The sequence below is a fragment of the Stylophora pistillata genome, chromosome 9 (assembly GCF_964205215.1).
Source record: "Stylophora pistillata chromosome 9, jaStyPist1.2, whole genome shotgun sequence".
Classification (NCBI taxonomy): domain Eukaryota; kingdom Metazoa; phylum Cnidaria; class Anthozoa; order Scleractinia; family Pocilloporidae; genus Stylophora; species Stylophora pistillata.
The window spans coordinates 15376973-15404290 of record NC_142527.1 but is presented as its reverse complement, the minus strand read 5'-3'; the positions used below and the strand labels follow the sequence as shown (position 1 = coordinate 15404290).

The 27318-nt window shown below is 39.7% G+C and overlaps 3 protein-coding genes and 1 long non-coding RNA gene across 8 annotated transcripts in view; 2 read left to right on the top strand and 2 right to left on the bottom strand.

Annotated features, from left to right (window-relative positions):
• The window catches only part of LOC111324098 (uncharacterized), a 54334-nt gene that overhangs the window by 6273 nt on the left and 20743 nt on the right, over positions 1 to 27318 (bottom strand). Inside the window, exons 5-12 of the mRNA XM_022927592.2 lie at positions 14865 to 14953; positions 12338 to 12467; positions 11900 to 11944; positions 11206 to 11366; positions 6270 to 6335; positions 5756 to 5831; positions 1462 to 1572; positions 1279 to 1344 (exon numbers count right to left, since the gene is read on the bottom strand). Of these exons, the coding sequence (XP_022783327.1) occupies positions 1279 to 1344; positions 1462 to 1572; positions 5756 to 5831; positions 6270 to 6335; positions 11206 to 11366; positions 11900 to 11944; positions 12338 to 12467; positions 14865 to 14953 (744 nt within the window). The remainder of the gene's footprint in view (positions 1 to 1278; positions 1345 to 1461; positions 1573 to 5755; positions 5832 to 6269; positions 6336 to 11205; positions 11367 to 11899; positions 11945 to 12337; positions 12468 to 14864; positions 14954 to 27318) is intronic.
• Positions 8675 to 9193, bottom strand: LOC148723514 (uncharacterized). Its single transcript, XR_015991326.1, has 2 exons — positions 8844 to 9193; positions 8675 to 8747 (listed from the first exon to the last, which is right to left on the bottom strand). It is a non-coding gene; the product is annotated as an uncharacterized LOC148723514 (long non-coding RNA).
• LOC111324099 (uncharacterized) lies at positions 9420 to 18327 on the top strand. Of its 5 annotated transcripts, none has more exons than XM_022927593.2 (4): positions 9420 to 9486; positions 15924 to 16098; positions 16722 to 16851; positions 17244 to 18206. In XM_022927593.2, exons 2-4 carry the CDS (start codon positions 16036 to 16038, stop codon positions 17351 to 17353), a joined length of 303 nt encoding a protein of 100 aa, XP_022783328.1. In that variant the 5' UTR covers positions 9420 to 9486; positions 15924 to 16035; the 3' UTR covers positions 17354 to 18206. The 5 variants fall into 5 exon arrangements, 2 of the variants coding, with proteins under 2 accessions (XP_022783328.1, XP_088588180.1); XM_088732054.1 differs by lacking the exon at positions 9420 to 9486 and adding an exon at positions 13627 to 14797 and having other exon boundaries at positions 17244 to 18327; XR_015991325.1 differs by lacking the exon at positions 9420 to 9486 and having other exon boundaries at positions 14951 to 16081; positions 17244 to 18188.
• Positions 18924 to 23648, top strand: LOC148723513 (uncharacterized). Its single transcript, XM_088733280.1, has 3 exons — positions 18924 to 21764; positions 22052 to 23147; positions 23286 to 23648. The coding sequence occupies exons 1-3, from the start codon at positions 19366 to 19368 to the stop codon at positions 23646 to 23648; spliced, it is 3858 nt and encodes a 1285-aa protein (XP_088589406.1). The 5' UTR covers positions 18924 to 19365.

Below are 27318 nucleotides of genomic sequence, written 5' to 3'. Positions count from 1 at the left end.
TCATCTTCAGTTGCAAATGAGCATTTAACGGTTGTACATTTGAATTTATATTAAGGTACGTTACAAATTACGTGTCAGGGCTTACGTTCCATTTGAATGTTAAAAACGCAAAAAATGTAAATAGCGCGCGCTTGGCTAGATAAAAAAAAAACAAATTATAATAATAATAAAAAAGAAGACCAAGGAACAACATAATTAAAAGGAAAGAGACAATTCTAGATGCTTCAATTGCTGATTAAGAATGGGTTTTTCCCACTTAATATGCAATGCCTTTTTGATCTTAATTTGGTATTTTGAAGCGGCAGAATCTAAGATCGTGAAACATTGAGTATCAGAAGAGTCAAGACAGGCCCTTGATGATTGCAGGTGCTTGTAAATATGCGAAGTTTTGTCCGACAAGAGGTGCTCACGAACTCGTGTACAAATGTGGCGAGTGGTCTCACCAATATAACTGACATTACAGCCAGCACACGAAAATTTTTATACGACACGCGAACGTAGACCCAGCGGTACTGAATCTTTCACACTGAACATGTTTCTGAGTTTAAACGTACTGAAGACTAACTTAATATCTAAATCAGCTCTACAATAACGTTTGAGTAGTTGTCTTAACTTAGTCTGAGCGATGTTCGAAAACTGACCAACATAGGGAAGTTTATAATGTGCGAAGAAGGTTTACCGGAGTTAGAAGAGGCGTTCTGCCCAGTAGGAGAATGATTATTTTTCTTCGCTAGATACCTTGTCTATGACCCAAGATGGAAAACAATTTTTCCGTAGCAAGAAAATGAGTTTCTTGACATCCAGATGAAAACCAACCCAGGAATTATTGATCTTATATGCTCTGTCAATCAATGTTCTGACTAAACCTAATTTGTAAATCAAAGGGGCAAAGCTGAAATAATTAGTAAGAAGACCAATAAACATCTTCTTGCGATATACACTAGTGACGATGGATGTATGACTGTTGTCTAACAATATGTCTAGAAACGATAATTTCTAAGTTAATAAGTTAACTGTGCCAATCGTCAAATCCAAATACACATCGTTGCCCTCAAAATTCTTTTTAAACTCAACCTGTTTAGCCAACGCCTATTCCCCTCAAGGAAGAAAACGCGGCGGAGGCACATTCCCACTCTCCTCACGGTCCAGCCACTAAAATGTCCCAAAATGGGTTAGTACACAGGCTATATAAAGGTGGGTAAAGATTGTAAGCCTTCATAGAGTTTATCACCCCTTACCAAATAGCACAATTAGAATGGGATGTGGCATACTACATACCTGACTCGAGCAAAGGATTATTTAGAGGAGGCCTGGGAAGGGGGTGATCTGGAAGTTTGATACGTACTGCAAAAGAAGAGATTAGATTTCTTTTTAAAAAAAAGAACAAGTTTTTCAATAAATTAAACAACATTTGATGACACACTGCATATAATGAAATTTAGTTTGCTTCAAAATTCATACCTTGCCAAAAGAATATTCTGTACATCACAAGTAGGGAACAAATAAGAAGTCCGAGGAAAGCACCCAGAACAGCTATGAAGAGTTTTTTAGAAGCATCTGATTGCTTCACAGCTTCAAATATAAAATAAAAGAGTCACATTCAAATATTCCTGGACGCAGACACTTAGTTATTAAGAGTAGGCAAAAGGAGGCAAACTTTTTCGATACGCTGCAAAGGTGGAGTTTTGCCTCTTAGTCAACCAATCAGTCAACCAGTTTGTCAACCAGTCTGGTTGACTGGCTGGCTGACTGACTGAATGGTTGACTAATTTGCTGACTGACTGGCTAACTGACTGATTGACAGACTTGCTGATTGACTGATTAACTGACTGGCTTAACTAACTTGCTGACTGACTGGCTGACTGATTGGTTGACTTACTAGTTGACTGAGTGTTAGCCATTTGGACAGGAGGGCTTCCTGCTAGATTATTTGAATTTGAGACTAACAGTCAGTGGGCTCTTTTATGCCACAGCCATCTTGGCACGAAAGCGAGGTTACTAACGCATGACATCCACGCTGGTGGCCTATCATTACTGTGTTCCACTGAGTGTCGATGATTCCCGAAAGAACATGAAGTATCATTTTACAGCTTTCCATCAAAACCAAAAGGGCATATGAGTAGGTTGTCAAGATTCCCCGAGACCCAAGAGGCAATTGTAAGGGTTGTTTACCATAATATTACTTCAGGCTTTATCAGAAAATGGCCAGCACTTTAGTTTTAATCTGAACTGGTGTCGAGAGTTTCTCCTCAAATATTCCTGGTACTTGATTTTTGTACAAGACCAAAGAAATGTACTCGACCAGCGAGTACCGATAAGTAACTTGTTTGTTCTACTCATCCCCAGTATCACAAGCTTAAACGTTAAACAAACGTTTGTTCTGCGTACTTTAAGGCCAGTGATATATAGAAACTTCGCTATTTGTGGAAAGATTTTGCTGGTGTCCTTTGTTGTGGCTTCAGTCTTTCCTTTTACAACAGATGCATATTTAAGACCCTTCCATCGAAAATGATAAATCAATAGGCTACCGCAACAGATCAAAACTCAAGAGAACTTGACCCTTTGAATATTTACTTTTCATGAAAGTACATTGTTCTTAATAACTCGATTTAGATTAATTTTTTCTTTTTTTTAAAGTGCTAATTAAAGTCATTCACTTTCATTATAGAAGAAAAGCTTGACACGGAGTAACCTTAAAGCTCTACGTGGTCAAGGGAATCGTTTTTACTTGAATGAAATATAATGTACGCAGGACCTGCCCCTAGGTGCGGAAACCGGCGGCTGGGTTGATGACGAATCCTGACCACCTGACAATGACACGACTGTCTCTGCATATGTTACAGCAACAGTGCCTTTATTGTCCAAACCATACTTCATACCCTCTGTTTGACTGACAAGTTTTATTTGTTCCATTTCGAAATGAGACAGGTACATGTTCTCTCCTGAGCTCATGCCAAATGGGGTTCTTTGTCTAATCTGTTTCTTTTTTTAATTTGCAAAGACTCCATGTTATGTGTAACCCTGTATGATAAATTTCCTTATTTAGTGAAAGGACTGTCATAAGTGCGGTATAGATATGATGCTTATTGACATGCCAGGAAAGTCTCTGGACTAGGTGATGGTTTTTAGGAGGGAAGACTGAGTACCAGGCTTTGGCTGACATGAGACTTTCATTGGGAACTAAACCAACCTTCTTTCTGCATATGAATAAAGACTGATAGTTTCTAAAGAAACTGTTTGGGGCTGCGTCGGTGGGGGTAACGAAATAATTAATTAATTTCGCTCTGACGAAGGGCTAACGTTCGAAACGTCAGCTTTTGTAATCGTTACCGTGGCCAATTTACCATTTCAACTTTGTTGATATATCCAAATTATTTCATTCTGCATAGGTACCAAAAAAAGGAAAAAGGCTTAAAACCTGAGTCTCTGGGAACTGGAAAATAATTTGCACTGAAAATCGTCAATGAAGTTTTTAGAGGAAGAGCAGATGTTACAAGGTTAAACAGGCTACTTTTAACTCCTGACAGAACGTTTCTCCTTCATCTATTTTAACCCAGGCTTTCTCAGGTAAATTTGCTGCTACTCTAGCTGGTCTCAGATGGTGCCATTCCTACGCTCACAAAAGCTTCGACATCTTTCACACCAGTTTTTGGAAGCGGTTCAAGAGCAAGAGACCATGCAATAATCAGCAGTTTTACTTCCAGACATTTGCTAGTTATGCACCATGTTGGATGTCACGCGTTTCAGCCTCACTTTTGTGCCAAGATGACAGCCACCTGAGAAGTGCAGTCGGATATGTGGTCCTAAACAAGACTATTTTCGGTAACAGAAACGGAAATGTCCTTCACCTGATTAGAGTTAATCTTCAGAGGCAAGGAAGAGGTGGACAAATATTATATGTAAAATGTACATGTAGGTTTCATAAAAAAATATTCGTCAGTTTTGCCTTGTTTTATTACTCAAGTAGCCCAACTTGGTTGACTGATCGCTTTCGATCCGTTCACGACTCAGCTCTTTGGTTAGGTTAATGTCGCGAGTGATTTTGGGAGCCGATTTTTTTTTTCTAGGGTGCAGGTAGTTTTTACTTCTTTTGAGAGAATTTAGCTCACCTGGTTGCCCATACTACAAAATAGAAAGAGAGGATGAAGTCAGAAATCATCCCCATAATTACTTTAAATTACTTCAAAACGATCCAGAGACAAGCACTATCTTTTCACAGCCTCCGCTCATTTCATTCAAACGCGACAAAAACATATGCAATTTTTTGGTCAGAAGTTCTTTGCAGACTAATGACCAACCAGGCACTTTTAAATGCGCTCGTGCACGATGCAAAACGTGTCCTTTCATTCACAACACTGATAAAATATCGGGACCTAAACGATCCATTAAGATCACGGATCACTTCACGTGCACCTCCGCCAATGTAATCTATTGCATAACTTGCACTTACTGCAAAAAGATCTACATCGGCGAAACAGGCAGAAGACTAGGTGACCGATTCCGAGAACACCTTCGAGACGTGGAAAGGAATGACAAGGACACATCGAAACCAGTCGCTAGACATTTTAATTTACCTAATCATTCTAAGCAACATACGGCAATCTGCGGTCTTTCCTTACACTTAGGTAGCACGGAAAGCCGTAAAAATCTTGAACAAAAGCTCATCTTTCAAACCGCCAGTCTAAATCCCACAGGGATCAACGAACGCTTTTCATTCCACTAATTTATTCTTGTTTTTCTCGTTGCCATGTTCCCACCAATAACGTAGCTCCATTCTCTGCCTTTAAAAGCACACACAACCCACAATTCCTCTATTCGCTCCGACGAAGGGCTAACGCTCGAAACGTCAGCTTCTGGAGGGCTGGACAGAAAAATATTTGGCTCGAGATAATGACGTATGGATTGGGCACACAAACAGACCAAACTCAGTCAATAATCATTTTATCATATGACCAGTAATGTGTTAAAAATTCTAAAAATTTCAAAAAATGGAGAACGCAACAGACGAGCAGATACAAGACAAACACAAAGTATTCCATAATAAAACTTTTCCTTAACTTTTCTCGAGTCAGAACAAGAAAATCATAATTAATCGAAAAATTCTACTTATCTTCTCATTTCGCATTTTAAAGTTGTTGTTGTTGGCTTTTTTTTTCGTAACAAAGCCGTCGTATGGTTTTCTAGTAAAAATACGTGAACAGGACCGGACGAGTCGTATGATATAAAAAAAAACAATGAAAGTTTTCTATATGTAATTTTAGCATTGTAAGTGATTCAAATTTCGTAGTGTATGGGGTCTGCTACAAAAACAACTAATACGAAAAAGAAGAAAAATTTGGATCTTCATCGCCGTTTTCATATATCTAAGCCAAATCGTGAATTCAGTAGAATACACTCAGACACCTTAAGTTGATAACAATTAGTACCTTTGTAAGAGTGCGAGATCTATATCTGTGTGATTTCTTAACATTTTAACATCTTCATGAGAGGTTCCATATCCCTTTAATTTAGATATTCGACATTTCTCTTTGAGATTTTTAAGGTTAATCCTGCATACCTTTCGTCTTGGATCTACTGAATTGAAATCTGACTCATGAAATAACTCACAAGTTCGCTTGTAATAAATAGAGAAAGCTCAAGCAAAAAAGAGGTTTGTGTTTTCCGGCCCTAAGATTTTGCGCACGTTCAGACTTCGCTCGAGGTGAAAATCCTCAATTACAGTCGCATTCATACAATTACCAATACTTCTGCAAACCTTGTGTTGGCACCTTCGGAATTAACACTGTCACTCTTACATCTTTAATGGGTACCTCGTTGATCTTGCCACTTAACTGAAAATAGATAGCATCGCTGATTACGTTAGCTCATTACCCTTATGTCATCATCTCTAATAGCTCCTAGGGGTGAAATAGTTGAACCTCGACCATGTTCTTCACTTGGAGAATAAATGAATACCTATGAAGTTTAGGAAAGTCTTTACGACCGCTGATAATAACAAACATGAACTAATCGGGGCGGAAAGTAGTTAACATGACAACAAAGCTTTTAAAAATGTAAATGTTTGATGCAGAACACCAAAAATAAACCTCCTAGAAATGACTGTAAACAAACGTAAAAAAGATAGAGGGCAATTATTAATAAAATTTTGTAACATAGTTATCTGAAAAAACCCTTTGAGCATGGAGACAATGTCTCATTACCAAAGGTAAGGAATTCTACCCACTATGGGACACAGAGTTACCAAATGTACCCTTCGCTGTACTGTGTACCTTAATGGAGTAGTTAAACCTCGTACACTTGTCCCTTTCCAGTTGAATGATAAATTCATAGCCTTCCTGGAGTGAAAAAAAAAGATGAATAGATAAATACATAGATATGCGTGTGTGTATGTCTATGTATTTGCGCATGCTCGCTAGTTTACTCTAGTTTTAGCACTCTGACATGGCTTAGACGACACCACAAATGTTGGGTCGTTTGGGGTGACCCTCTCGGTTCTCCTCCATCCCAGCATCAGCACTGGACTGATGAGGCCCAGAAGGCCGAAACAGTACTGTCTGCAGTTATATATATAGTAGTAGAAGCTTGTAAGGGGTCCCACAAACAATGCTGATCAGTCTCAAACGCGCTGCCTGGAGGATCACTGAAGCGATCGTGGGCTCTTGAAATAACGTAAATAAGAGCAGAAATGTAATGGTCAAGAGGCCAACTCCACTGTAGCTTTGTTGGTTAATTAGCTCGACGTTTCGACCGTCTCGGTCTTCCTCAGGAGCATACTAATTACATGAGCAATATTCAAATTTAAAATTCGTGTCAACAGTAAACATGTCATGACGTAATGATATAAAAATAGAATAGATAACAGCGAAACGTGTCATGGTGTCTAAAATAGATAAATTAAAGTAGTTATAATTCATGTAGTAAGCTTAGTGATAGTAGGATTGAGTCTTAATATCCAATAATTTTCTCTTGCTTTTCTGATTTCTTGATTTTGACTTCTAACTTTTTCAATAACCGTAAGTTCAAGATGGTCGACTCCACAGTTCTTAAAATGTCTAACAGAGGGTATGTTTTTATGTCCACCCTTGATGTCGCTACGGTGTTGATTGCCACGGTGGTGAATTGGGTGACCTGTCTCGCCTACGTACTGATCGTTACATTTGCTGTATTCTATCAGGTATATCACATTGCTAGTCTTGCATGACGTGTGTTGTCGCAGTGTTATCGTTTCTCCTGTAGTGCTGCTTTTAACTGACCCTGTAAATTGCCCGTATGTTTTGCAGCAGTTGCACCTTATGTCAGCCCTGCAGGGCCAGAATCCGGGACTAGTGGATTGCAATGGTTTCTGCTTTTTATGTTTATGAGAGAAATGAATTTTGAGATTTTTGTTAGTTTTGAATGATCGACCAAAGATTGTACAGGTAGTGTCAGATGGAATTTGAATGTGTGGATTGCTTATATCGTGTGGGGATTCATCAGTGGAGGGGGTTCTGTCAGCGGCTATCGGCGATCGCAGTCTTTCGCGGGTAAGCATCTGTGTTAAATTACGCCCTTTTCGATAGGCAACGAGAGGTGTTTCTTTGAATATGGCCTGTGTGTTGGACGAAAATTCATTTCTCTCATAAACGTAAAAAGCAGAAACCATTGCAATCCACTAGTCCCGGATTCTGGCCCTGTAGGGCTGACATAAGGTGCAACTGCTGCAAAACATACGGGCAATTTACAGGGTCAGTTAAAAGCAGCACTACAGGAGAAACGATAACACTGCGACAACACACGTCATGCAAGACTAGCAATGTGATATACCTGATAGAATGCAGCAAATGTAACGATCAGTTTCAATTCCACAATGAAGCTCAATTTTACCCTAGAACTTTCTTAAAACTCAAATGTGTTGGACTATGTCAAGAAAAACAGACGCACTCCGCTAGCTTACGGATTGTGATATTGTAAACATTTTCGCCATGGGAAATGGATGAGAATTTGAAACGAAAGCAGCGATAAAAACCAATCTGTACATGGCTAGCTTACTGTATTGATTTCCTGATCGAACACGATGCTAACTGCTAAAAATGTGCTTGGAATTTCGGAGTTAACCACAAGGTGCCTAATTAGATTATGTCGTGACGTAAATGCCGCTGTTGCGATTTTCACAAAGTTCAGCCTGGTTTTTCCGTGAAGAAATGAGAGGTCCCAGATAATTTCCACTTATCGTGAACTTAACCTGAACCGATTACGATTTATACCACATGGGGAAAATGTTAATTGAAAAATTGCTACTACATGTGATATTTGGATTTTGAAATACTGGTGATTTTCAAAAGCGTTCCGTGAGCTCCAAATGAAATGAAATGGTCCCGTTTTAGACTTAAACCAGACCTGAATCCTTCCTATAGAAATTTATAAAATTGGTACGAGCTTGCTTTCTTTTGCGCTTCTCATGAGCAAAGTTCATTTGACTCTATTCGTGGCAATGATTTCGGCCATTTTACGACTACCGACGCTCGTTTCAGTTTTCGTGAATTTTCTAGGATAAAGAAAAAGTCTGGGAAAAAACCTTATCACGTTTCTATGTTCACTTAAAGGTTTTTCTGGGTAAAATAAGTGTCGCGTTCCCGATGCCGCAGACACGTGGTGTTGTGCACCGGAGTTCGCCAGTATAACCACAGTGTTGAACTTTAGACAAGCAGCAGCATCAAACTCTTTATTCACTTAAGCTGGCAGTCTTTGTACAGCACAGGCGGTAAAAACTATAGAACGGATACATGAAGGTTCGAGATAAGGAAAACCGAAAGACTTCGAAACTAGAAATGATAAAAATGAGGAATATTACAAGCATAACTTACATCGGATCTTGACTCCGGGGTAGAGAACTCCTAAACTTCGTTCGGCTCCGAAATGCTTTCGCTACAGTGACTCCTCGCAACTGAGCTACTTGCTTATAGAAGGCGAATTTAGTTCTTACACTTTGACGTACGGGAAATAGAAATGAACAGAGCTTTATGTAGCTAGCTTTGAGCGGATATTCGCTAGTCACGGAACAGAAATCAAACAAAGCGCGCTAACAAATTAAATAGAAAGTCATTGAAAGTTTCTTAGTGTCTTTGTGCTAAAAACGGAAGAGTTACATAAGTAAAAAAGGTTAGAGTTCGTATCCGTAAACGTGACAATAAGAAGATTTTCAATTTCGACCATGTGCCACATTCTTCGATTTGAGTCAACCAATTCACAAAGTCGCTCTTAAATGAGATCATATCCTTTTTTAACAGCGAAGTGTCAAATTAAACAGTACATGAATTTCATTAAATTTGCCAGAGTGCTCATGTAAGTTTTGTTTCACTGTATTGTTTTTCTATCGTATAATATGCTGATAAAATAGCTCTGTAAACCTTGTACAAGGCAAGTTAGCAGTTTCTAAAGTTGGCGGATCAGCTATTGAAGACTAAACGAACACAGGATTTGCGACGGGATGAGCTTCAGTATTAGAAGGTAAGTCAGATTCGTTGAAGAGGATAGCCGCACTTTCAACCTGAGGGACGTCACAGGTAAAATAGCGCTAGTCGATCGAAGAACCAGTTTTAACGGCGCTTCGATAATCAGACTGTGAAACGCCCGTCTCGTAGGTACGGTGTTGCCAGCGGAGACAACCATTGCATCGGAGACTTTCTTGACGGAGTCGAACTTGTTGTTTGCAGAAAGTGCACTTCGAAGACATCGTGGATGAATCGATCTCGGATTGAAACACTTGTGGCTGATTAAGCGAATATGAGTTACTCTTAACAGAGTGATCCATTAATACACAGCCACTGGATCGAAAATCGAACTTCGTAGAAAACGAGCGAGTTTTTGGAGGTTGATATTGTTTGTTTGCTTGTTTGTTTACTCGCTTGTTAATTAAAGAAAATGTCTCACCTCTAATTAGCATATGTTCACGCGTGGTTTTAAAGCTGTGAAAAACATCAATCTTTGTGCGTGGGTTTTAAAGGGTGAAATTACAAAAGAAAAAGAACTTTTCGCGGGGGTTTAAAGTTCTAACTGCGGTAAGGATAAAATGGTAGAGTAATGGTAAAAGTAAAGTTTTTAAGATGGAAACGTCAACTGTAGGGTATGTTGGGTTATCGCATGATGACAAATTAGGGCAAGTGTTCAAACGGGAAATTTGAATTGCACAACAAGACGAGGCGTATTTGCTGTTGCGTTCTCCTTACTTTGACGTTCTTTGACTTCTGTAATTTCCAACTATTTGTTTGTGGAACGAAGTGACTCTTTCTTGAAACGAACTGACTATTTTGTGGAAGGAAGTGAGCGCAAGATGGACCAAAGTGACTTGAAAAGAAGTAAATATATCAACTTTGTTGGATATATCAACTTTGTTGATATATCCAAATGACTTGGAACGAATTTACTTTGAACGAAGTGACTTGGAACGAAGTGACTTGGAACGAAGTGACTTGGAACGAAGTGACTTGGAACGAAGTGACTTGGAACGAAGTGACTTGGAACGAAGTGACTTGGAACGAAGTGACCGGATACCGTCGCGTAGCCTACGTTGTTCTCTGTCTACATACTTAACCGCAGTTTTACATCTGTAGATCTAGGTGACTAATGCAGACGTTTTTCCAACTTTGGGAATTTTGAGAATTCAAAACTTTAAAACTTGTGTGTAAAAACGTTTCACGCTCGTTTGGGCTCATCCCAAGTACCAGAATCTTCACATGACAGTTTATGTTTCTCACAGTTTTTTCATTTTTTCTCAACGGGAAATAAATATGGTGGAACCTGTAGTTTATGGAGCAAAAAGGGAAATCGCTAGCCATCATAATGATAGATATCTGCGTGGGGAACGAGGTCACTATATTTTAAGTATAACTTGCAATTTTCTTTCAATCATACGTTCAAAACTGTGTTTTTTGGAACAAAATAAGAGCGATACGACAAAAAGGGGATTTCAAGACGTTGTTACCTCTACTAAAGTATTCTGTTTCAATCCAATCGCCCTTAACGATTAGCTTTTTCTGTGTTTTGTTTGTAATTTAGTTTTTCTATATTATTATGTGGCCTGTCACTGCGATAGGGTTGTAAATAATTACATACAATCATTTACAGCTAAAAGTAATCCGCTTGCAACAAATTCTCAATTTCCATGGTTACTCCCGTCTTTGATAATATAGATAATAGAAAGGGCCAAACAAAAAATGTTTATCTCACCTTGACCTCTTCTTCCCCGGTACACTCTTGAGGTATCTGAATGTTGTTCCATCTAATTGTGAATGTCTTATTGATACTCTGACATTTATCTTTTAAAGGCAAAGCCCACTCTAGAAGAATTTTGTGGTCAGTGTACTTTGCAGTGACGTTTATAAAAGAGCCTATTCACAGGAAGGAAATCAAAGTTTGAACAATATCAATGTAATTTAAAAGTTGGACAAATATAAAGAGATTTCCCATGTTTTTATCTTTATAGTAATGTATTGTACTGAAATACAATACATTTTTCCTCAACAGAAGTCTGTAACTTTATAACTATAGGCTCATTTTGTCAAAAGATGGAGATTGCGTATAGTGTGTGTCGTTAGATTTCTTTCCACTTCTCTCATATTTCTCCCATATGATGAGGAATATGGAGTTAGGGTTCAGCAGGAGAGTAATCAACACAGTGATGGAACATCGGGAAATTGAATACTCAACAATCCTGCATCGATTTTTTTCTAATCAATCTAAACCAAAAGTTGGCAGGTGAATTAAATGCACAGGGGAAACAAATGTTAATACAATTTTGAAATCTTTTGGCTTTAGAACTTTAATTTCAAATAAGACATAGCAGCAGTTGTATGTAGCTTGCAGAGCTATTTTTATCAACACATTATACAATAGAAAAACAAAACAATGAAACAAAACTTACATGAGCACTCTAGCAAGTTCATGTACTGTTTAAATTGACACTTTTCTGTAAAAAAGGAAATGATCTCATTTAACTTAACAAGTCAGAAAAGGGAAGTTATGCCTTAACTTTATGTCGATTAATGGGTATAATGTCTATGTAACGTATCAAAACCAAAACAAAAAACCTACAGTAGTCGTTGACTAAGACCCTGCGATCTAATAGGGTAAGAAAATTGAAAATTTCAACCTCAGCAATGAAACATCTATATGATAAATTAGAAAAGATGAAGATGCAAAACTCAGTGTTATTCTATATTCCAGTGGTATGACTCTGTTCAAAGCTTTTAAACCAATATATTCATTCTTCATTTCTCATTTACATCTGTCTTCCATTATTCAATTTCAGTTTTTACCACCCCACACAACATATCATGTAGCTAGTTATTAAGCAAATTACCTGGAACTCTCACACTTAAGTGTACTAAATTGTTGTCATTCTTATGATGTGATGGCATACTCTGTACTGTTATCTGGTATGTAGCTCCATATCTGATGTTTTTATGGAAGGTCCAGTATAATATTTCCTTCTACCGAAAAGAAACAATGATTAGCTCCCTAAATTTTTTTAAAGTCATTTACCATATTTAAAAACATCATTACGCATTCGCTTGGATGAATATTTTCAATTATTGCCTTAAGAAAATTTTTACAATATTTACGTAGCCAAGGGTTGTAGCTTTGAATATTTTTTTAGTTAAAGTTTTGCTTTTATCACTGTGTCAATGCCAGGACACTGCAATTTTTTTCTGATGAAGGGCTAACACTTAATTGAAACATCTGCTTTAGGAATTCCCTACCGTGGCCAATCTACATTATCAACTCAGTTGATAACATAAACTTATCTACGAAAATGAACACGTTGGTAGCACACTGTAGTCTTTTTTATTCATCTACAGTAAGTTCTTCTAAAAGGGGATTTGTATATTCGCTTTTTTGAGCATGTAACTGGGTAGGCAATAACTAGTTTATCTGATCCACAAAGTTTTTTACTTTTGTATTGATTTTTCTCTAGGGCGACCACCTCCCTTAAGCAACTTCTTATTGTATTAAACAGACCCTGTGAGGGTCACACAATACCTATGCAGGCCCCCCCGTACTGTTGTATACATTATAAGTTCTGACTATATTGAACACAAAGTATGCAAAGAGTTCTTGAAGTAGTTTATGTGCACCTCACTACCAAAAGTGTATCAGAATAGTGAACTAAAAGGAAGCAACTGCAGAGATAAAATGGACAGGTAAAAATACCTACCACAGTCAACTCATTGAATAACAATGGTGAACCTCAAACAACCCGAATTGAAATTCAGTTGAGATACCCTCAGTGCATTTCAAGAATTGTAAACTGTAGAGCTGAAATAAATCCCAGTGGAGTACAGAACTACACAAACAGTGACACATTAAAGCGACTCATTTGGCTTCATAGCGTCATCTTGGAGGGTTTACATTCAAATTGATTTTAGTTGTTACAATCAAAGAAAGATTTGCATCTGGCACCACATTTCTTAATCGGAAAAATAGTCACAATATTTCAGGACCGGGTCACAAAGCACAAGTCAAACAAAATTGGACTAAACAGCTAGTGCTTGCAATTGTAACTTAAATTTTGGTAAATTTGTTGAAAATATCTTGACCAGTGTTAATTGCCAGAAAGAAATCGGGAGCTATGTTAACATGTACAGATATAAGTTGAATGAAGTTTTATATAACTGATGATTTTGTAGTCTGCACATTTATGATGCATAGGTTTCCTACCAATATTGCTAAGTTTTTCTTTCCTAGATCGAGGTAATATTACAGTGGCGGATCCAGGGGGAGGGTCCGGGGGTTCAGGACCCCCCTATCAGACCTGACGCTTACAAATTTGAGACTGAAATTCTTACATCGACAGGATCGACTATCACTTTTTAACCGGCTGATTTTTTTAATGAATCCAAGTAAACGGTAAGCTGCCAAGGAATATAACGTGCAACCACGACTGGTGGGAGGGGGTGTGGGGGAGAAGTAATTTGCCTCGGTCCAACAGTCCTTTCTGAACCAAAGTTTGGACCCCCCCAATCAAAAATTCCTGGATCTGCCCCTGTATTACTCCCAACACAAAATGTGTGACTATGGCCGGTTGAGACAAAAGAAATTAATGACAGACTTGGGAGTCATTGCCGCAGGTCTTGTATTTGTTTTGAATTGCAGAACAGGTGGTATTGTTCAATTATGCTAGACAGTTCTGAAGAGTAGTCAGATTGTGTGCAATAGAGGACTAACACAGGACCCTTCCAGAACACCTCAACACATCATAGGTATATAGGTTAAGTAAGTAAAAATGGCTTTAAGTGCAATTTGGTGTAAACTGTTTTCAAAGTCACACCAAAATTTCAGAAGCCTTTGAGGCAAAAGCAATTTGCAGTCTAAAAATTTTACACATGCTTTTTTATACCAGATTACTCTAGAAGTCATGTTATCACTCAATCAGCATATCACAGAAAGTCAAGACAGACAAAATTTTGACAGAGTGCCTGCTGTTTGTAATTTGTATTTGTGTTACAACTTTCCACCCATGTTAAATAAAAAATACACTTGTTTTTAGCCATGTGTAATTTTTCATGTACACATTATTACCGTATTGATTCTAAACCAAAAGTGGGAAAGAGATAAATGAGTTGATTCCACTAGTTTTGGGTTCTGTTTACTTGAAACTGGATGGAGTATATACTTAGTGCTGGAGACATATGTATTCTTTCTTAGAAACAAAGTATTCTCATACCAAATAACTATATGTATACATCAATTTTTTTAAAAGGAAATCATGATTTAGGTGAGGTAAGCAACTTATTGATAGACCTGACCAGGAATGTAAAAGGTGAGCTTCAGACTTATTACCCCATCCCCAACCAAAACTAAAAGTAAAGATTTACAGTGCAGTTTACCTTTCTGTTTATCTGTGCACAGTCATTATGACCAGGATGTCCGCCTTTTCCAGTAATATATAACTGATAGCCCCATAAATCACCAAATCCTAGGAAATCACCACAACAAAGAGCATATCAATCACCACAAATAACCTTGAGCTAACTTCTAAAGTAGACAATGAAATAAGGCAATTCTGTTAAAGTTTTCTTTCTTTTTACAAAAAAAATTTACTTGTGGATAAAAGACCATCAAGTTTTAATCAGTGATAATTTTAAGTTCTAATCCAGTGTTAAAATGTCATATAATGTCATATAAACTGGGAAACCACTTCAGAGGTATTACAAGGGATGTACAAACAGTTAACACCAGTACATTACATTGATTGTACTGACAGAACATTAGTAACTTTAAATACGTACGGTGAACTTCCAACAGTGAAGTCTGATAAAATTTTATCACTCTGTGGCTTTACAATGCTAGTAGCTGGACAACCTGGGTAGTGGAAGGCTATTGGGGCTGACTTTTCTTTGATAAACAGACCAGAGATAGAGTGAGTTACCCTCCCTGATCCAATGTGCCACGCAAGTGTCTACGATGGGTGCTTCTGACTTCAAGCAATGCATATGGTTATAGCTATTTTGTTTGAAGTTTTGTTTTGGCTTCATCAGTTATAATGGAATGCTCAGTTGCTATTAAAAATTAAACAAGTCTTCAGAAATTCACTTTTAATCCTTGCATACAAACCACACACAAAAATACAAATACTAATACTAATATAGTGTTTCTGACCGCTTGCAGCCTAAGGCTGAATTACTGGTGCAGTTTAAGGTTGAGAACAGATGTCAGCATATCAGGCGCCTCTTCTGGCAGCCGCTTTAGTCCATCGATCTCACCTTCCCAGCCAGGGGAGGACAATCCATCACAGAGTAATCTCGTGTGTGGGAAATTAACGTCTCCTACCCCAACCCTGCAGGAGACAGGACCTCCATTTATTCGTCCCTATCCGAGAAGACTAGAATATCTAACCATTTCTTGATGTTATAGAAAGGCAGCAAATTCTTCTCAATTATTTTAAGACCCTGAGTGTTGGTCCGGCTGGGGCTCGAACCCTCGACCTCCCGCACAACAGTCCAGCACTCTATCCATCGAGCTAACCGGGAGGCAGTTATGTACAAGTTTTAATATTTGATGACTGAGTGTGACACAAGAAACTGGATTGGGTTACAGTTACAGTGTACGTATGTCCAAAAGGTTTGCCTTTGAGTTCTGTTATTGCCCTTATTATGACAAGAATTTTGTTCTGGTGCTTACATGAAGTATAGCCAATCTCAATGATAAAATGTAACCCCACATTTCTGGAGATCTTAAATGTCCAATTAATTATATAAAAAAAATGCCTCTAGTACCAAGGTGGAATCAGAGCATATTAAGACAGAAAAACAGATGATGGATTCATGCTCAAGTTCACATTGGTAAAATAATATCCCACACTCCCACAATGCTAGCATAATTGACATCTCTAAGGTGTCAGGTGCAGGAAAAAGACCATTCTAATTCCACTTGTACTGGATTTTATGACAAGCAATAAAGCAAAACACTGAATTCTGAGTAACATGAGTAACTTTAAGTAGCAATAAATAGCGCTATCTACTGCGAGGATCGTGCATCATACGAATTTAAGTACTGTTTGTTCATTAAAAGCTTTCTCCTTCCAGCTTAGTTCTTGGTGATGGCCTTGAGCTAAGAGCTCATTCAATTGTGATCCAAAAGTACATTTTCAGTTCTATTAAGGACCAAACTAAACCAAGACTTCAATCTGAACAACTTATTTCCAAACTTGGATTGCTCAGATTTGTTTCTCTTTTGACTTTCAGACGTTTCTTTTAGCTGAATCAGCCTGGATCCCCAATGTGGTTACAAAGAACATAGTTGACACAAGCAAAGAACATAGCAGTTCAAGATGGCTCATTCCCCCAGAAATCTCTAAGGTTGTTGAAGTTGAACGTGAGTGGTAAAAATAGGACATGAAAGTTGGAAATTTGCACCATAAAATCCATAAATGGCAGCTCTGTTGCAGGGCATAAAGCGTGGCCTTTAAATCTTGGTAGGCCTTGGTTCTCCTGCTGTAATTGTTTACAAAGTGTCTTGTGGATAGAACCTGGGGTTGAAAGTTGTGGTGTCTGTAACAGATTTTATTGATGCATTCTCGTTTGTGTTCTTTGGAACTATTTTTCATACTCCATTCAATTGGGGAGGGCATTTGACAAAAACAAATACACAGATATTTTGTACCTTGATTTTACCAAGGTTTTAGGCACAGGTGATGATGTCATTCTTATTGGAAAGCAGAAATGGTACAGTGTCACAGGTCGATCAACTGATAGATTGTTTTTCAGATTACCTAAAGGACAGATCACAGAGAGTTGTGAAGAATAGGACAAAACAGTTGGAATTTGTGTTTGATGGCACAGCCAGAAGTCTTGTAGGCCACTCTTCTTTGTACTGAATTTTTTTATCAATGATCTTCCTGATGCCATCCTAGGGCAAACCAGCATGCCTTGTATGCTGATGATACTAGGCTGCACTGTACTATTTTTAACAGACTGAGTGAAGGACTGTATTATTCTCCAGTAGGATCTGACACTGAAGTTTGAACATCTAGAGCCAAGGATCAAATATGAAGTTTAACACCTCCAAATGCAAAGTGTTAACAGTCATGTGAAAGAAAACACCTGTAACTATGGATTATCACCTTGGCAATGTAAACCTTCACTGCATTTAGGTAGAAATAAATCTTTGGTGTTACCATTCCTGGCAATCTATTGTGGGACTCTCACATTATGCGCATTGTCAAGGCTAACAGAATTAAATGTTGGGTCTCTTAAAGAGAACTTGTCCCATTATCACTGATATCAAAGTCAGGTAGTACTTCCACTAGACAGATGTATGGTCTTCTGCTACACCTTAGTGTAAATTTGAGAATGATCTTATCAACACCTCAGAACGATAAATTGACATGATATCTGGTTCCGATGATAAATTGTTCCGACTTCCCATTTTCAATTTAACTTCGAAACTTGACTTTCCACTTAAGTGCTAATGGTCTACTAACTACTCTGTTGTCACAAAATTTGAGTTTATGCTTATGAAATAGACACTTGAAAATAATCACACAATGTGCTCACTATACAGACAGTATCAGTCTGATGGAAAATCTTCTGAGCAGCCCAATGTTGCCTTATCAATCTAATGCTTAAAGGTGGTGATATCTTGCCCACTGCAAACAATACAATAATAACAATTCGCTCAATGTAAACAAAATATCATTAGGCAGCAGCAACATCTTGTTGGATGTAAGCAATATATATCAGGGAGGTAAAAATTATATATTGTTGAGCTGCAGCAATATATCGCTAAGCTCAACGATTTATTGCTCATGGAAATGGATAATTAATGAGGAACTCAATGATATATCAGCAAAATCCCTCACCTGATAAAACAATAGCCCTGCCAAGTATGGCCAATATATATCATTCCAACTGAAATATCGCTCAAATATTGCCAATATTTTGCAATGACAATGATATTTGGCAATAATCATTTGCATTACTTTTCCACAGTACTGTATTTTACCATAAGACACCACTTTAATATTGACATGCCTTAACCTGGTTTCTCTCCTGTAACTGCCCTAGCCCCTACTCTTACTTTCTATTTGACTGACTTAAATTGCACTTTACTGTGCACTATTAGTAATTACATTTATTTTAATTTTATTAAAATTTGAATTAAATAAGACATGGTTTGATGCTACTCTGGTTTAAGGATTTAATGAATGTAACCCCTTTTTTTCTGACAAGGTGTAAATTAGGGGGTCAGGTAGTAAGCTGCCATCATTATGATCTAAAGGAATGTTGATATAGTTGATATGCCAGACTTCCAATCAAAGGGGCAGGTGGTAAAGTTGATTATCCTATTTATTCTACTCCATGCAGTAACTGTGATCAAGAGTATATCGGACGGACCAAACATCAGAAAGAGCATCAAAAAGAGGGGTCTAGATCTTCCTTGGCAAAAAAGAAAATTCAGCTTTGTCGAAGCACACATAACTAACCATACAATTGGGTGGGATAATTCTAAAATTATCACCACTTATCAACATGTGAACTTTAATATAATTTTTATTTGTATCGTTTTTTAAAATTAGAATTTCGCCAGCAGGTTGTCCTGCGGTGTTTGTTTAGTTTTATGCGCGCGCTCATACGAGTGACGCCTGACTGTTTTCTCTCCATTGTGTGTCTTCCATCTTGTTTCGCCATGTATAAATAAAGCGTATTCGTTGTGTAGTTCGCGTTACTTACTGGCGTGGTGGCAGCGGTTCAAAAACCCACCTACACTTTCAACACTAAGTCATCGAACTACTGGCAAAGGTCCAACAACGAGCCGGCCTTCGCTACGACTGGAAAAAGAGCTAAGTACAGTGTTCTCCTTCGAGATAATCATACATAGCCTGCAAGAATGGCAACTACACGTGCACCAAAGCAATGGTCTCTCACGAAATCAGAAACAATTACTTCATTTGAAGCCTGGCGACAGAATCTTCAATATATCCTGTCCCTCGACGCTAATTTTACTTCCTTCTTAAGCGATGGTGTCTCTTGGCAAAAGAAAACTTCTGCAAACCCCACAAGAGGTCTACAAAACGACGGCGAAAATGTTCCTCTAGCACGACGACGAACAGCATACCAAAAGGCTGCCCATCTCGACCTGATGCTAGGCCAAATAGCCAACTATTGTCCTGTTATATCAAGAAACTCTATCGTGAAATCTGCGACTTCGGTGAACGGAATATGGCAAATGATTAGGATGCATTATGGCTTTCAGTCCACTGGCGCCCACTTTATCGACTTCAACAACATAAAACTCGAACCCAATGAACGACCTGAAGATTTGTTTCAGCGACTCATGTCTTTTGTAGAGGATAACCTCCTAGTCGCCAATGGCCCCATCACCCATTATGGTGAAACCGTGACCTCTGACGAAGAGTTGTCCCCATCCCTTGAAAACTTAGTGATCCTAACCTGGCTTCGCCTCGTTCATTCTGACCTACCAACCCTCGTGAAACAACGTTATGGTACGGAACTGCGCTCCAGGACTCTAGCATCACTGAAACCGGAGATATCACCGGCTCTCAACTCACTCCTAGAAGAGATCCGGTCCGCCGCTGACTCCAAAATATTACGGGCTTCCACATCAACATCTACATCTAGTCCAAGACCCCTTCAACGGCCACCCTATCGTCTACCCAGCCCACGTAACTCAGTGGTCACTAGACGTCCCATGGTGTGTCCGCTATGCAAAGAAGCTCGTCGTCATAACACCCATCACTATCTTAGCACATGCCCATATCTTCCACGCGAAGACCGCCTCTTCATGTCCAAATCACGTGCCACCTTCAACGCCGAGGATGAAGAGCCACCTTACGACCTCGGTGTCGGCGCCCTTGAGCTCGATGACGACGAATGTGAACATCCCCCGTCAGCACGGGCCGTCTCCCGTAGGGTCAGTTCCAACTATTCACCCTCACTCGGTGCTTTCTACATGCAGCACCCCGTGCGTCTGACCCTTGACACTGGCGCTGAGACAAGCATGATTAAGGCAAGCCTCGCACGCAAGCTCAACCTCAACATCGTCAAGTCCAACCAAAAAGCCCTATTGGCCGATGGGACGACCCCCTTGAATGTTATCGGTGAAGTCCACATTACACTGTCACGCACCAAGATGAAGTTAACACTCGAAGCGCTCGTCGTAGAGGATCTAGATGTCGACATCCTAGCAGGTATTCCATTCCTCATTGCCAATGACATCACCATACGTCGCGCAACTCAAGAAGTAACAATCCATGGGCAGGAAACAACCAAGTACCTCTCCGAAGCTCCAGTCAAGAGCCACCGATCCTATTCCGTGAGACAAACATCCTCCTATGTCCTTCGGTCATCGGCCCTCGCCACCGTCGTCTGGCCCGGTGATTTCGTCGAAGTCACAGTACCTACAGAGCTACGAGCCGAATCCACAATTGCCGTAGAGCCTACCCCCACCTCCTGGCTCCAACCACAACTGGTAGTCACCATAGACGGTAAAGCCCGCATAACGAACGACACCGACGAACCACAGGCCATTAGACGCCACGAACACATCTGCTTCGCCCGCCACACTACTCAAGATGTTCCAGTTATCAATCCTTCCCAAGTCCCTTCTCCCCCCTCGCAGCCAAAGGTCAACACTCCATACTCCCACAGCGTTCAGCTAGACCCCAACAACATTCTTGAAGACACAATTCGTGATCAGTTCCAACAAGCCTTGCTCAAGCATGACCGTGTATTTGGTCCGGACCTACCTGGCTACAATGGCGCCGCAGGTTCCATCGAAGCCCACGTGAACATGGGCCCCGTGGAACCCCCTCAACGCAAAGGTCGTCTCCCTTTGTACCCCCACGATAAGTTGATCGAGCTACAGGAAAAGTTCGACGAGCGTGAAAAAGATCACGTTTTCTCCAAACCCGAGGAGGTCGACGTCCACGTAGAGTACTTGAATCCCTCATTTCTGGTTAAGAAGCCCTCCGGTGGCCATCGCCTCGTTACCGCCTTTGCCGACGTCGGTCGGTACAGCAAACCCCAACCTTCATTGATGCCAGACGTAGACTCTACCCTGCGTACTATTGCTCCTTGGAAGTTCATAATCAAAACCGAGCTTAGCCGAGCATTCTATCAGATTCCACTGTCACGGACGGTTCCGTCAAACAACGTGGTCTCGGTGCTACATTATACATCACTCGCGACAATGGCCTACACCTTGCAGGTTTCTTCAGCGCCAAACTTCGCAAGCATCAGATTCAATGGTTACCATGCGAAGTCGAGGCATTAAGCATTGCAGCAGCTGTCAAGCACTTCAGCCCCTACATCACCCAATCTAGAAATCGCGCACACGTACTAACCGACAGCAAACCGTGTGTTCAAGCCGTGGAAAAACTCTGCAGAGGGGAGTTTTCCGCCAGCCCAAGAGTAACATCGTTCCTTACTACAGTTAGCCGCTTTCAAGTCACCCTGCAACACCTAGCAGGTTCTGCAAACCTCCCGTCAGACTTTGCCAGTCGAAACGCCCCAGATTGCTCGGAACCAAACTGTCAAATATGCTCTTTCATCAGTACGACCCAAGACTCTGTTGTCCGTGATGTGACCGTGCAAGACATAATTGATAACAACAAGCCTCTCCCCTACACTACCCGCTCCACATGGCGGGAAGTCCAAAATGGCTGCCCCGACCTACGACGCGTGCATGCACACTTAAAACAAGGCACCCGACCCTCCAAAAAACTCACCAACCTCAAAGACGTCAAGAGGTACCTGAATGTCGCCTCCATTTCTTGGGACGGCCTCCTCGTCATGAAACGTGAGCATCCCTTTGCCGCCACTTCCGAGGCCATAGTCATCCCCAGATCCGTTTTCGACGGCCTGCTAACCACCCTTCATGTGCGTCTCTACCACCCATCTCGGAACCAACTTCAAATGGTCGTGCAACGCCACTTTTACGCCCTAGACATGGGCCCTGCCTTGACACGTGTTTCATCATCCTGCCACACGTGCGCCTCACTACAGAAGTTTCCAAGCACTCTCTTCAGCCAGACGTCAGAGGATCCCCCAGATGTTATCGGGATTGCTTTCGCTGCCGACGTCATCAAACATGAGCGTCAGTTAATCCTCGTTCTTAGAGAGTGTGCCACGTCTTACACCGCTACTTGCCTCATCACAGACGAGAAATACGACACATTGCGGAACGCCCTAACGTGTCTAGTTGTAGATTTGCACCCCATCGATGGCCCACGTGCCATTATCCGTGTCGACCCCGCCCCTGCCTTCATCTCGTTAAGCAACAACGACGGCCTCAAACACCTAACCGTTTGGCTTGACATTGGCCGCATCAAAAACAAGAACAAGAACCCTGTTGCAGAAAGGGCAGTACAAGAGCTCGAGGACGAACTACTAAAGCAGGAACCTGGTGGTGGTCCTATCGACCAAGTGAGCCTTGCTATTGCTGTTGCTCGCCTCAACGCTCGTCTACGTCGTCAGGGACTTTCTTCACGCGAGCTGTGGACTCAAAGAAGCCAATTCACCGTTAACCAGCTTCCCGTAGCAGATTACAACACTATACTTGCTAAGTACCAACAGCGTCTGAACAACCACTCATCCAGTGAGCATGCCAAGAATCCCAGAGGCCTCGCACCACCCGAACCCCAGATCAAAGTTGGCGATCTGGTCTATCTAGTGTCAGATCGGAACAAGCTCCACGCCCGAAACCGCTACCTCGTTACAGAGATAAACGACCCATAGTGTTTTGTCAAGAAGTTCTCTGGCTGTCAGTTGAGAGCTTCTTCTTACAAGGTCAAGCTGTCCGAATGCTACATCGTCCCCACACAAGTCAACTCCCCCTCTTCTTGCGTAAATCAAGCAGATGATGAAGTCCACGATGAACAAGCGTCCGTTCCCGACCCCCCTCAACCACCGTTGGACATCACTCATCCATTCGATGCCAACCCTGAATCCCTGGACACCTCCATCCCACTCCCTCAAGGTGACGGTGGAGAAACCCCGTCCGATCCTAAGGAACCTGAAGTTCCCAGAGCCCCGGTCGAACCCGACGTGTCCTACTCTAACCCTGACGAAAGCCGTGCGCAACCAGCCCCTCCAAGGCCCCAGCGGTCCCGTAAACCGCCATCGTACTTGAAAGACTATGTCATGTATTAGGGTCCTACCACTTTCAGCATTTATACTTTTGCAGAATTGCTGAGCCGTTGTTATTATAGTTCGTTCTCGTTAAGGAACGAAAAAGACGTTGCGCCAGCAGGTTGTCCTGCGGTGTTTGTTTAGTTTTATGCGCGTGCTCATACGAGTGACGCCTGACTGTTTTCTCTCCATTGTGTGTCTTCCATCTTGTTTCGCCGTGTATAAATAAAGCGTATTCGTTGTGTAGTTCGCGTTACTTACTGGCGTTTGGGTTGCACCTCCCATAGGATACTTTTCCTGTTTGCACAATCCTTTTTGGTCTTTTCATTTTCATTATATTTCATATGATGGCAGCTTACTTAACCTGACCTGAAATATTATCCTAATTAAGTAATTACATGGTTTAGTCAAATAGCTTTTGATCCAAATATGATTATTGCATGCTTTGATTTCAATTTGTTGTCGCAAACTTGAAAAATAGGCAGTATGAAGTGGTTGTTATGAAAACTAAGACCCAAGACCCCGAAAACTAAGACCCCCCGTCTTTTCATTGATTTTCACTTTTCCGGTGGGTCCTAGTTTTCGTAATTACGAAAGCTCATTATGAAAACTAAGACCCATCTTATTTTTCTTGTTTATCAATTGTATTTTATTTTATAAATAGAATATGTTGAAATGTAAAAAGTGAATAATAGACAGCAATTAACACTCCGTCTTTTCAATGATTTATCACTTCTCCGATGGGTCTTATTTTTCGTAATTACGAAACCTCATTACGAAAACTAAGACCCCATCTCATTTTTCTTTATATTTATCAATTTTTCGAAGGTGAGCTGGAGAGTTTATACATCATCTTGATTTACTGCTTTTCCGGTTGGATCGAAGAACCTGGTTGCTTTAAGATTAAGAGGGATTTTCTACAAAGTTTCCTTGCGTTTCGAAGTATTTTCTCACGCGACGCAGACACTGAGTTATTTTTAGAATTGTTTTGCAACTGTTTTGAATTGTTCTACAAAATGCAAAAATAATGGAACTTGAGGAAATTTTTTTAAATGGAACAGTTCAGACTTAATCAGGATTTTCCCACTTTATGAGTAGTGTCATTATAGTTGTAAAACGGAAAAACGTTTTTTATCACATTTCAGGTGGGATCTTAGTTTTTGTAATAACGAAAGCTAGTTACGAAAACTAAGACCCCATTTTATTTTTCTTGTTTATTTATTTTATTTTATGAGAATATGTTGAAATGTAAAAAGCGTACGAAAAGTAAATTGAATAATACACAGCAATTGTTTGGGTCGTTCAACAAGATGCAAAAATAGTGAAACTTGAGGAAATTTTTTAAATGGAACAGTTCAGAATTAATCAGGGTTTGCACACTTTATACTGTCGTTAAGCTGCTGTTACACGTAACATTTTTTCCTGCAACTTGTCTCGCAACAAAATTTGTTGCAAGTTGAAAATGACGCATAAAATTGCATAAGTTGAAAATGACGCATATGTCGACTACGGAGTGTGGCGAAACAAGTTGCAAGAGCCATACTAGAGGCATTTTTGTTGTGCAGCTTGAAAAAAATTGTTGCAGAAAGTAGAAAACGATTCAACTCTCTGTGCAACTTAAAAAAAAATTCAGTACCATAAAGGGGATGTTACACGCAAAAGTCGTGCATGCAACTTGCAACAATGTTTTTTTCGAAAACTAAGATCCCACCTGAAATGTGATTAAAAAACGTTTTCCGTTTTACAACTAATGACACTACTCATAAAGTGGGCCAACCCTGATTTTAATCAGGGTTGGCCCACTTTATGAGTAGTGACTTAAAAGTCTGAACTGTTCCATTTAAAAAAATTTCCTCAAGTTCCATTATTTTTGCATCTTGTAGAACGATTAAAAAATAGCTCAGTGTCTTGAAGGAAAATTAAGAATCACCCGTCATGCGAGAAAATACTTCGAAATGCAAGGAAAGGTTATAGGAAATCCCACTTAATCTTAAAGCAACCAGGTTCTTCGATCCAACCGAAAAAGCAACAAATCAAGATGATGTATGAACTCTCCTGCTCACCTTCAAAAAATTGATAAATATAAAGAAAAATGAGATGGGGTCTTAGTTTTCGTAATGAGGTTTCGTAATTACGAAAAATAAGACCCACCGGAGAAGTGATAAATCATTGAAAAGACAGGGTGTTAATTGCTGTCTATTATTCGCTTTTTACATTTCAACATATTCTATTCATTAAAATAAAATAAAATTGATTAACAAGAAAAATAAGATGGGGTCTTAGTTTTCGTAATCAGCTTTCGTAATTACGAAAACTAAGACTACCAGAAAAGTGAAAATCAATGAAAAGACCAAAGGTTTTAGTTTTCAGGGTCTTAGTTTTCATAACAACCACTATGAAGCTGCATGTGGCATTGAAAAGAGCTAGAGGTGTACAATGATGCTAGAGGTTAGTGTTGGAGATTTGTCTAACATACAAAATAGGAAACTTGCCACATCCCACATATTTTTGAGTACCCTGTTCCACAAGAGAAAGATGATTCAAGAATATAGTGACTAGTTAACACTCAACCAATAATCAAATGGTAAAAGTAATCATAATATTAACATCACTTACAGTAACACAGTGACTATAATTATAACAACAGTAATGGTAGTGATAATTTATGGTTATTTATTTATAGCTCAAGAACCTCATTGTTCCTCTATTACAGTCTATCTTCCTGGCTCCACTAATGATTAAACTATAATAAAAATATATTATTTCATTGAAATTGCATTTTTATGAGACTTTGTTTCATACAACAAGAAGTTTTACATTCTAATAGGATATATCTTTGTCCTGCCATTCCACCCTTCCATTAATCAGTTGAATAGGGTCACCCAATTAAACTCAAGGACCTCGCTTGCTTTGCACCTTTAGTGGCTCCAATCAGTCTAGTACTAACTGAAATGGTAAAATCATCCCTCTTCAAATAAAGAAAATATTTTTCAAATTTTCCAAAATGGACAGTTGAACCTAATAATTTAGAAATTTCTGTGCAAAAAAGTCTTCTTTTGAATTATATATGTGCCACTACAAAATTATTTTGAGATGTGGTGTCCGGCAAGAACTGAAAATACAATCTGTGGCATAATTTGCTGATTCAAACGGTAAAATGCTCCCTCTTTGAAAAAAAATTTTTCTCAAAGTTCTTTATAATCACACCATTGAATATATTTCTGCAATCAAAAGCTTGGTGTTCATATGCACCATCATAATAATATAATTTAGATATGATTATCATTTTCTTTAGTAATCAGAAGCAAGAATAAGTAGCACCAGGAAACACTGGGTTACAACTGGGTCATGATCAGAATTCTGTTGTTACCCTAACTCCCTCACTCATCTCCACAACATATTGTGGCTTCACCTCCTATAGGAGGCAGTAGCCACAAACATGGAGTTCCATGATCTTCTTATTACATTAGATAGTTTTACAGGTGTTTTAACTTTTTAATGCAGTCAAACCTCCTTTTGTGACCTGCACCTCCTGTTAGCAACCACTTTTTCAAAATACCAACATCCCGTTGAGTGCATGGCTTCATCTGATCTTCTTGCATTGTGAGCTATGAAGGTGTCTAGAAGTAACTTCCATGTTCCTGAATGAGGAACACTTGTTCGCCCCCTGATGTACATGCCACTTAACCAA